The following is an 11754-nucleotide window of genomic DNA, read 5'->3' on the forward strand; positions in this document are numbered from 1 at the left end:
GATCCTTTGATCTACCATCGTTCAGAACAGATTCCTGTATTGGATAAGCGCAATGGACTTCTAACGTGCCGGATTTCGACAGAAGTAAATCTATAGCGATATAAATAACCTATGTATGTTGTGCGAACACGAAATTCGCTATTGAAGTAATTCCGGCATAGCCAAAATACTTGTTCGTATCGTTCTCTTTCTTGTCTTGGCCAAACACTCGGTGAGGGGCATTTCGATGTGGATGTGGTCTAAAATCAGAAAAAGAAAAAAACTGATCAAATTGATTACGACAACTTCCTGTACTTTCGGCTGTATATAATCACGATACTTAACGTCTGATGTATCCTGACTTTGACATTTTGGTTATAATTCGAGAGCTCACGTACTTACGGTTAACTTTGAGTGGTAAAGAAAATTTTTCAAGACAATCGATTTCTTTGATAATATTCGTGGGTATATCACGTACGTCTTTTCTCAATACGCTGCATCGTATGTACCTTAAAGCCCGTTACTGTTGATCACTTTGATCGGCACTGGTTCGTTACTCTTCCAAAACCGGATCAGGTGAATTAATTAAGATCAGGTTGAGGCCGAGTGTCAAATCGTTTTTGCTAATCACACGCATATCTCATGTATGTTAGTACGGAGCAGTGTGTTCTTGAAGTCCGGACGAAAACAAACTTAGAAATTTCATGTTTTGTAACGCCTGTCTTAATATGTGATAACCTGTAATATGTGATATCGTAAACATCGGTTGGCGTCTGGACGCGATAATTTATAATAACGATGAAGCGGAAAAAATGGGGAAAAAAGTGAAGGCAACGAGGCAAAAACCAAATTAATGCAAATGCAAATGTTGAATTTAGACCCGCGTAACGGCAGATAAAACCATGTTACATATTTCAAAATTTGCAGTTACATAATAATTCTCACGATTATGATACAGACATAACCAGTTTCGCTAGTTTTTTTCTATCACTCCAAAACCTTTTTCAGACCGTGAATATCTGAAGCAGAGTGAATTACTGACGTCGCGAAAATCTCACGATACATGATTGTCAATTCGATTGGAAAACGTGGTTGAAATAACTCGACTAGGAATAATCATTCCAATAATTGAGAACTGTTATTCCGGAATAATTAAATTCAGCTGACAGTGTATAGGTCCAGGAAATCAAGCAAATCAGAACAGCGTGTGAGTGAAACAAGGTTTAATGACATGAATTTTGTTACAGATAAATTAGTAACAGGACTAAAAGGAATCCGTTTAATGATAATTTGCTCAACATTTTGAAACTTTGATCAATTTAACATTGAATTTTCTAAATTTGACACGTCAAACTACGTACGTTTAATAATTTTCAAACTAATTAACTTACAAAATTTTATCAAGAGTGGGATCGGCGCAATAAAGTTATTCTCTTATTCTAAATTTAATCTGAATCAAGAGGCGAATCGAAGATCTCTCGCAGACGTTCTTCCAGAACGTAAAACTTGCGTGATTTTTGAAAACAATCCGAAAACCGAAAACGTTGAATGGAAACAGTAAGGAGTTAAAACTCGGTAAAAATTCTTCTTTTATAATAAATATTTATCTGCAACTGTCTGGCAATAAGCTTTGAGGGCGTTTTTGACCCGCTTATTCAGATAGATGGCACCGTTTGAGTAGACAAAACAGAGTGTTCCTAATATTTTAATCAATTTCGAAATCCAATATTCGCTGATGTGTGTGAATAACGCAAAATATGGGCACGCTAAAAATCATCCTTATAAATATCGATATTTTCAAGTGAAAAGTTCCTCGTTCCTACTTTTCACTCATTGATAAAGGCAATATCTGGTGTAAAGATAATGCCTGATTCTAAGTGCAAGAAATCGTTCGATACAACCCATTTTTAGGACAAGCCTAATAAAACGTACTACGAAATTTGCGGTTTGTTGCCCGTCGATTTTTGGTCCTCTTCTTTGTACACAGAAACTCTGAGGTAAGTCTAAACTAAATGTCTAGAAAACTATTCGAATATGAATGAAACAATATATTTATAACACGTATGCAATCGTTTCATCGATTTTAACAAGCAACACGACAATTGGAAGCTTGACGCGGATAATTATTAACGAATCTTGTCAAAATTGTCATACAATATGACACTGTTAGACCTAACCGTATTTGATAAAAAGAAGATGCGTCGTCACATTGGAAACGTAAAAAACCGCACAGTTTCAAATTCCCGAATTATTCGTACATGCTTATAATTGCCAATGTCACTCGTTCCTAACGTGAGCTGTATTATACAACGTAGCTTAGTGGTACACCAACAGGAACTTGCACCACGCCCATGCCCACACGGTTAAAGTCCTTGGGTGATACGGAACAGAAGTATAACGAACGAACAAAGTGGCTGTACCTACGCCTCGATATCGCACATTCTTTTCATCGTGCCTACAATTATCGTTACGTCAATATTACACGCACATGCGATATGTTTCCACAGAGCGTGTCGTGCGCCTGCAAACGCGCAACACTTGCATACATACATGTGCGTAAATAACCCGCCTCATCGATATCACATCCACCCACGTATGCATAGTATGCACAGACATATTATACCCTACAGAGAATGGATACAGGTATTAAAATGATCGAGTGTAGATCGGCGTGTGCCATGGATCACGATTTTGCAACTTGGAATTGCCTTATACTTTGCCCCTAGGCGTGTCCCGTTCAATCCGTTGTTTTCGTTTGCTCGTTATATCGTTCAGGCTACGGTCACGACGAAATCCCATAATTACGATCTATAGAACAACCACCCACAACCGATGTCAGTTGAGCGTTCGTCGGCTCGTGCGCCAATTATTACGACACGATTTGCCACAATTGGTGGGTTTCGGCTCCTTTCGTGTTTCGTGCACGATCCTCAAAGCGGAACAGGCGCCGGCTATCCATGTATGGGTTTAAGTCGATCATGTATACCTAGCGCTTTTAATCAGGTCGAAAATTACGACCGATGATTCTTTATTGTCGGTTTATAAGTTTATTGACCATCGATCAGTCCGAGGCAAACCCCCCCGTCCAATAAGCCTGGCTCTAGTAAGTCAGCCAATGAATTACATTTGGGAATCAACTCTACTACGATTTCTGTACTTATACAAGCACACACCTATTGGAGAAAGTGAAAAGGTAGTTTTTTAATCCATGGTGCAGAGGTGATTAATCTTCGACCTGAAACGGCGTGATTAGTTGTAAGGTTTCCAAAAGTTATACCTTACCAGGCAGCTTGACCCTTCCTACGAAATCAATATGGCTGCCGTTCACACACTTGAAATTTAATATCGATTATACGATTATTTTTAGGATTCATCGCTGAGCGAACGGTCTTTCAAGCCAAAGAATACGATGGCAAGAATAATTTAGTTGGCAATATCGCCTTCGTAGAATGCCTGAGAATTGAGAATTTGGCTCACGAAATTCAATCGCCATTAGTAGGTATCACATTGTAAAATACCGTCCAACAGTTCGGGATCACTCTACAAATTTTCAGTCGAGACGAAATATTGGATATCTTTACCAAAAAGAGGCGTTAGTAATCTAGGCTACATTCAAAAGTAGAAAGAACCAGCGTCGTTATACTTCCTTTCTAAATTCCCTACAACTTTTTTTTGCACTCATTATGTGACGTTGAACATAATTTTTTCACGCAATTTTCGTGTTGTCATAAAGGTACGTCTAATTATTTAAAAAATAACGATAAGTATTATCATTTAAAAAGAAAAGCATAATGAAGTTGGTTCTACTTTCAGGTACTATGTGGATCATTTGTTTACGCCTTTTTTCAGTCGAAACATCTAATTATTTGCCTTGATTCAAAATTTGGAAAGTGATCACGAACTTTTTAACAGCACTGTAGGCTAACATCTTCAACGTGTTATATCTCATTAGGAGACATGCATCGTCTCTCGTCTGTAGCAAACTTCCACGAAACTTAGCCGCGGATTCATATATGCATGGTGTAACATCCATCATGCGCATGTTTATAATCTAAATCAAGAATGACTTATAAATCACCAAAATTACAACCGCTGTGCGTCGTTTATGCCGTCAAAGCGATTAACGGTCCCGACATTTGCCAAACGAGAGAAAACCATCGCTTCGCTTTGATTGCGTAACAAGAAAGCCTTCTTTCGCTAGGCTCATGTTTGCGTCGGGCACCCTGGCAGCGAAGATCTCCCATCTCACGATCAGTTCTTCCCATCCTCGTGCGCCGATTGCGCAATCGTTAATCAGGCTATAACCGGGATCGGAATTGCGTGAGAATAAACGCGTGAAATCTTTGTAATTTTGCGGAATATATATTTTCGGAAATAAAATTGTTAATTTACGATTTGGTGTTCGACACACGGATGCAAATGAAAACCGACACTCCTCTCGCACCTTCGGTGCTTATTTCGTCGGATAAAGAGTTTGCCGGCGTTCTAAGCGGAGTAAGGATAAAAAAAAAATTAACTTGAATCGTAATATCGAAACGAGCGCGGCGGTATTGATATACCAGTGAAAAACACGCTCGTTAATCGTCTCTTTCAAATTCCATGTATAACCGGATTTGTATATGCCTAGATTGCCAGCTAAATGGCAAATCCGTGCACCAAATTTTATTTCACGAGATTCTCCACGGCCGCGTACATTAAACTATTTCGAAAGTAAAAGGTGTGAAATTTATAAAGCACGCACACTACCGTCCGTCAAGGCATTTACTTGAGACATTAAAATGAATCTGTGACAAAGAAGCTGTTTAAATGTTAGCCAACTGGAAGAACGGTATATAATAATTATCATGTTAAGGCTGCATTGCGCAAGCTTCGGGTTTATCAGCAGCTTCATTCATGATTTCCACACTTTGCTCCCGTTTCAACGAAACCAATTGCCCATTAGGCAATCGGTAATTAGCAATTATCCGCGATGCCAGTAGCCCAGATAGAATCATAAATTTAATGTTCACCTTCGTTCTGCGGTGTTATTAACAATCACATTCCGGATCATTTGTACTAATGGACCGAACGTGATTTAGAGTTTTTTTCCTTCTTTGTTTCTTTTTTTCTAATCCAGAAGTTGTACGTAATTCAATATGCGCTTGTTCGTGGGCTATAAAATGGCATTAAAAATTCATTTTGACGAAGTGAAACACAACCGCTGAAAGAATAAGATATAAATCTCTTTATTAACTTTACAGCTCTTATACAATTTCATTCCAATTTATCAGAGATCGGACAGCACGTTTTGTAACTTTTACCACAATACGGATTTATAGCTATTACGTCGAATGCTGTTCGGTGTCTCTGTTCAGAAAGTGAGTAAATAAATAAACTTTTGAACCTGTCGGTTCGCAATCAGTCTAAAAGATGGCCCCACATTGACAGAAGAGCCGAATTTGTATGTGATTCAAAATATGGGGTTACGGCTGTTGCTTTGAGCCCTATAATTATTCCATTTTTTATTTTCTCCATATGAAGCTAATTGAGGGTTTAATATATAAATCTGCAATTGAACAACTTACGCAACTCGTCAAATCGGTTCTCCATACCTACATTTAACGATCGAAAATTACACGTATGTATAAACTAAGAGAGTCGAGGAACTACATAACAACGCAACTGTACGACACTGTAATTGTAAGCAATTGATCCTTGACTGCATGGCGTGATTACAACTCCGGACCATAATAAAGCGAATCGGTGAAAGCAATAATTTTTTTTACGAAAATCTATTCGATTTTCAAACTCTCATTCCTTACCGCGGCCGGCACGCGATTCTTTTCTAACAAAATTCTCCGGTACTAATCGTTGGCATTGTGTTCAACTTCTTTGTTCTGTAGATCAATCACTATCTAGAAATTGAACGAATCACGGTGTATGGGGTTTTCGATGTAATTTTTTTTTTTTTTTGAACAGGAAACAATCTGAGGAGACTTTAATCTCTAATTATGCGTTTACGAAAAGCCAAGAGAATAAAAGTTCTCAACTTTTAATCGTCGTCGTCCGTTTCCGTAAACACTTCCTTGTTTTTCATGTCTATGACAACCTATGGCAGTGAAATTTAATACATTTATCACTTACTTGTAAAATTATTAGACTTCCAAGTTTCAATAATAAGAAATAATAAAAAGCCGGAACTTACCTTTCCCGACGCCTTCATCTTTAAAATGAATTTCATGGCGCTGTTAATTTTGTATAGTCCGGCAACAAGCGAACGTGAGGGTGAAATCAGTCCATCTTCAAAAAATTCAAGCACCTCGTCCCCGACTGAACTGTACAATAAACATCGATTCATTCAATTGTGGGGTAAAGCGTTTTAAATGATACTCAAAGGAAAAGGTATACATTCTTGGAGCATTTCTGTTTGCGCACTGACCGATAAAACTCATGATCCTTGTCTCTGTACTCGTGAAGGCTTACTCCTGTCACACCGAAGGATCCTGTAGGCGCGGCATCTTTTCCATCGTACTTGCTGACTGCTAGCCCAGCAACGATAACTCGCCCTTTGTAACACAGACTTTGATTGAACTGATGCCCAAATTTAAATTAAACGATATTCTTTCACTGAAATATACCTTCTCGAGACAAGTGTTGTATTACAACGGAAAACTCGTTGTCGTGTAGCAGGTCCTTTACCAAACCCGATTTATAGACATCTGTAAAACTGTAAATGTAAAACAGAAAAGTGATTGGCAAAGAAAAAAACAGAAACGAATTTTAATTGCATAAATCTTGTTAGCGAAAGATTATGAAAATTCCTTTTGTCTTAAATCGATAATTTTCAGGCCAAAAATGAAACTTCTAGTTTTGAGAACAAGCTTGTTATCTCACCAAGACAAAACTTTCTTGAAATTTTCGCCACTGACACCATCGAAAATTTCTTTGATGTCTTTCTCCGCAGCAACGTTGACGATTTGCTTCATCAACTTCTTGTCGTGAAACTTAAGCGCTGCAAATGCTCCTTTTTCTCTAACAAGCGTGGTTCTATCTTCTGTTGCGCAAACCCCAATTACCTGTAAATAATCTTAATTATTACTTTCCCAATATTAACACGATTCAAAGTAGGGAGCAAGTCTGATCATAAATCTAAATTAGAAAGTTAAAAACTAATTCTATAAACCTGAGCTCTGTAGACATTTGCAGCAAGATCGACGGCAGCCAAACCAACTCCGCCAAGCCCAACATTGACCAATACCATATCATCTTCTTGCAAGCAGGCTCTCGTTTCGAACCCAACAAGTGCCGTGGCATAACCGTCCAGCAAACACACTGCATCGATCAGTTTCAACGAGTTAGGAACCTTCCAAATGTCCTGAAAGATGAGAAGAGATAAGAAATAATACAAGGCGACATGAATATCTCAGTTTATCCCTTTGATCTATCTGCCTCACTACTAAAGTACCATAAATTCCTAGGAATCCAAGTAAATCTGTGCCAACGAAATACCGAAAAATTCAACCCCTTACCCCAAATTCTGCTGTGCAGGTTTCTGCAAACCCGCCAAAGCGCTGTTTGTTTAGGGCGATAACTTTGTCCCCAACTTTGTATCCAGCCTTGGCCGCATGATCGCCAACCTCTCGAAGCTCGCCGACTATCTCATAGCCCAGTATTTGAGGCAGCTTCAGCTTGTGCGGGTAAGAATTTTTACTCAAAAGGATATCCGGACCATTCAGAGCGCAGTAGTGAACGTCGATGAGTACCTGGAGGCGAAGAATCGAGGTGAGACTTAACGAATTCTTTTATCGTCTTAACCGAAGTAAGGCAAAAATAAGTTTCCAATTCCAAACCTCTTTGTCCTCGGTTATCCTCGGTGCATCAATGTTCTCGATTTGAAGAGGCTCATCGAAGTTTTTCAGCAAGGCCGCCTGAACGCGACCGGGTTCCGGAGTCGGAATAACATTCTTTGAGGGTTTGTCAGCGACGACGGTTTCCGATGCGACAGCAGCTGTGCTTCGCCATTTCGACGTCGAGAGTCTTAAACATGATCTTTTCGCAGTTTTCGCAAATAATTGCGATACAACGCGTCGTCCAAATGCGGCTGACATATCTCAACGCTTATGTGTTTACTCCATATGCGGACTGCATCGCTTTCTACCACGTGACTTGACCACCTAACCCTAACTTGATTTAACCTAACCTAACTTACATACAACGTCACCGACACGAGCCAACGACTCAGCTTTGCTTTGCTTCCAGCGCCTGCTGCCATCTCGCGACTTTCGACTCACTGCCAGATCCACAGATCGGATGAGCATGATCGCAACGTTATCTGACAAGAATTTAGGGTACTAATTTCCCCGCTGACGTCACAGATCGTATTTTTGAATTTTATAAGGCGATGACTGATCTACAATTTGTCTGTTCGATTTAATCCTACTCTTAGCAGGTTATTTTCGAATGATTTGAAATTTTCAAAATCATGCTAAAACTATTGTGTTCGACTCTTATACAATCTTTAATAATTAGTAAGAAATTCTATGTTTTCGAATGTGTATTTAGTTTTTGATACGTAACTTTCTGTAACTCAGGGCTTAGGATGCGACTAAACCCAATAGTTCTAACAAGTTTAGAATAGCTAATTTTTTAGAAGGTTTCAAGGAAATCAGAGACAAAGCCTGAAGAGTCGAGCTCGTCCTAGCATCACGATAACTCTCTTGTTCTGAATGCCGAACATTTAGTTAATTATTCTTAAAGGTAATCGCTAGCGGACGTTGCATCCTGCGAATGACTACGACTATAAATTTAATGGTGAAGCCTTGTATGCAATTAAATTTCCATGTCCTTGGGTCTTTGACCGTAAAAATTTTGCTTAGCCAGTAATCTAAGAACTACACGCAAATGTACATAATTACTGCAACCGTGGGTCGTAACGCAGTGTTAAGCTTAGCACGGTCGATGAAATTGCTATCTCTGAGAGCATCGGTACGGCGGAAAACAGGTCATGAACCTATTGTAGGCCTAAATTCGGCCTATATTTCCGTTTCCTCCTCGTTCAGGTTCAAAGTAGAACATCTTTAAAATCTCTACAGGTCCTCTGTAGCCTCAGGACTTCTACGGGTACTCTATATCCTCTATATCCTCAAGGCTTGTACAAGTCCTTTACCATAGAATGTACAATTTCAGTCAAAGAATATTAAGATCGATACTTCCCAAAAATTCGATGAAAAAAATACTCTTTACTTTGGAAATAATTAATGTAATTCAAATGCATTTTTCATACTCTGGCAATTATTGATTGTGTTATTTAATTGTTCGGGTAGTTAAAAATCTTAGGTTTGGGGCATTATTTATTATTTTGGTAATATATAACGCATTAATATTTGAATAATTATACTTTCGCAACCTTGGCTCCTTATCGCATATAATTATTCCGAGTAAGTAGAATAATATAATCGCCAATCCAGACACGGCTGTAGTACTTTTTGAGGACCTCACAACAGGCTCTCATATGAGAGGAGTATCACATGGAGTACCAGAATAGGTTTTAATAGGAAGTTAAGGTCCACAAGGGATTCAACTATGAAAAAGATAGCTCTCTCTCAAGGTTCTGAACACGGCGTGAGGACCAAAAAATACTAAATAAGGCTCTGTTTAGTACCTGCTGGCTTATGGTAGGGTCTAGGTTTAGACTCGGTTCTCTCTGATGTACGCATGGGAAGAGTAAGTCATGCGTATTGATCAATGAAAACAAAAAAAAAAAATTAACGGAAAGACATTTTTAACCATAAATGACAGCTTTCAGTATCTGAGTTATAAATAATTCGAAACTGTAAATAGCAACTTAGTAGGATGGCGTAATTAATGGCACTATAAACCTGACGCCGTTCAAGATTAATTGGCAGAGGTCGTGAACCGCCCGATGAACGCGTTCGTGGACTTTGAAATCTCGATAAACTCGGGATTAACTGACTGACATTTCGATAAGCATTTAAGGAACATGGAATTCATTTAAAAAAGTAGTCATTATTTTCGATGTATATTTTAGCAAAGTTTGTCAACAATTCTAGTACGTACACTGATTAAATTCAAAGTCTAAGGCTAAAAAATATACAGCTTTTTGTGGAAGAAGTGCAGATCGGAACAGATTGCTGTATCTCGTTCTGCTGTAAGTCAGTTATTTGCATCTTTACGTCGACGGAATGAAAACAGGAAAACGAATTATACTAATTGGGGAAAACCGTTGTGAGTTTAACCCGTGGTGACTCTGAACCAGAGATAGCGGTTGATTAGCCTTACACACGGAGTTCATAATCAGTAAATTTATAATTATAAAAAACGAGATAGGCCTGTCCAAAGTACAATTTATATCACCCCAAAAATCTTGTGTTATTGCATGGTTAGCGTAAACTTATTGACAACATTTGCGGCGCTCACTTACTTTTTCCTTATTATTTGCTTCACTACGTGTTTCCTAGAAACCGGGATCAAGGGGCTGCTCGAAAATAATCTGATAGTGTTCCACATTTATATTATGACGAACGCCGGTTACAGTGACCTTGAAATCATACATAACAGATAAATCTTCGCGCGGCGACTAGTTGTTACTGAAAACTTAAACACGATTGCGATCATGATTTTGTTTCATTGTAAAGTTACAATATTACACGTGTAAAATGTAGATAGCTCTGCAGTACTCGATGAAGATCGTCGTACCGGCCATTCGCTTTGAATTGAAAAATGGATCTGCAAATTTGATGCGATTAACCAAAGAGCGAATGACAAAATGCACTTTGCACCGGTATCGTATAATGCAACGTGGTCGCCCGTATTTTAAAAACCTGAGTGTAACGTTAGAAAAAGCTCTAAAAAAAATTTTAAACATATATAGGGCAGATACAAGTAGACAGATTAAAGTAGAGCTGTCAAGATCGGCTCGATAATCGAGTCAGCGTTACATCGCCACCGACCGACTAATCGCAATGCTAATGAAAATGTATATTTATAAGCTTGGATTATTATTCAATATGTACCTTAAAAAAAAATATGTACATATTTCTATTTTCCATAGACTTCCACACAAAGTCAATAATCAAACGAGACATCATGCAGGTGATTATGGTATCTAAAGAATGACTAATGCTGAAGAGAGAAATTCAACGCGGAATTCAACATGGTGTGAAAGCTGGAATCAAGAAAGGGGTGGTTACCCACCATCACCTTCTATAACATCCTGAAACCCGGCTGAGGTTGTTTATCCATTAGTTGCTTTCCGCGTGGCTATTTGATCGTTTCGCCTCCTTCGTCGTGTGCCGAACTTACCTGAGTCGGGTTTGATTTCATATCTGATCTATCTGCCTTTGTTGCCGCAATACCACCGGAAGAACCCGACTCTCGAACCGTTCTAAAGTGACCCTTACTGCAAGTACAAGAGCCCGTTTTCTCGGCACAGCGATGCTTCACCATGGCGTGCTATGGTCTCCATGGTGCACGATGGTGCCGCTTTGTCATGTTCTCCTAGTCACATGGGACCGAAAATTTCAAGAATCGGCCAACCAGAACCGGCCAATTGCCAGTTGGCTCGTCTGGCCTCCGGGCGTCGTAGCTTTTCCTCATACTACCCTAGTTCTGGAAGGCTCCACTTCTATTCATTTTCTATCGAGCGTGACTAATTCAGGGTGATTTCCCAGTGCGCCTTTCTCGTCCGCCAGCCCTGGCGAACACAATGACACACACGCATTGTCAGCGTCGTCGGTTTTCCTCGGACTTCGGATGTTCTCCTAGTTGCATTGGGTC

At 39.2% G+C, this 11754-nt stretch overlaps 1 protein-coding gene across 1 annotated transcript; it reads right to left on the reverse strand.

The window, feature by feature from the left end:
• Positions 1-5932: 5932 nt before the first annotated feature.
• On the reverse strand, positions 5933-8164 carry LOC124302553 (quinone oxidoreductase-like protein 2). The gene is made up of 8 exons (XM_046758830.1): positions 7809-8164; positions 7488-7721; positions 7142-7333; positions 6853-7034; positions 6597-6685; positions 6398-6524; positions 6164-6293; positions 5933-6067 (listed from the first exon to the last, which is right to left on the reverse strand). Exons 1-8 carry the CDS (start codon positions 8064-8066, stop codon positions 6011-6013), a joined length of 1269 nt encoding a protein of 422 aa, XP_046614786.1. The 5' UTR covers positions 8067-8164; the 3' UTR covers positions 5933-6010.
• Between the last annotated feature and the right edge of the window lie 3590 nt (positions 8165-11754).

The sequence above is a fragment of the Neodiprion virginianus genome, chromosome 4, assembly GCF_021901495.1.
Source record: "Neodiprion virginianus isolate iyNeoVirg1 chromosome 4, iyNeoVirg1.1, whole genome shotgun sequence".
Classification (NCBI taxonomy): Eukaryota; Metazoa; Arthropoda; class Insecta; order Hymenoptera; family Diprionidae; genus Neodiprion; species Neodiprion virginianus.

Bases quoted from the DNA above. Each gene is read 5' to 3' on its own strand.
- LOC124302553 (XM_046758830.1), bottom strand. From the start codon at position 8,066: ATGTCAGCCGCATTTGGACGACGCGTTGTATCGCAATTATTTGCGAAA. The intron at 7,722-7,808 runs GTTTGGAATTGG...CTTCGCCTCCAG, and splicing joins GGATAACCGAGGACAAAGAG to GTACTCATCGACGTTCACTA. The intron at 6,068-6,163 runs GTAAGTTCCGGC...TCACTGCCATAG, and splicing joins AGATGAAGGCGTCGGGAAAG to GTTGTCATAGACATGAAAAA.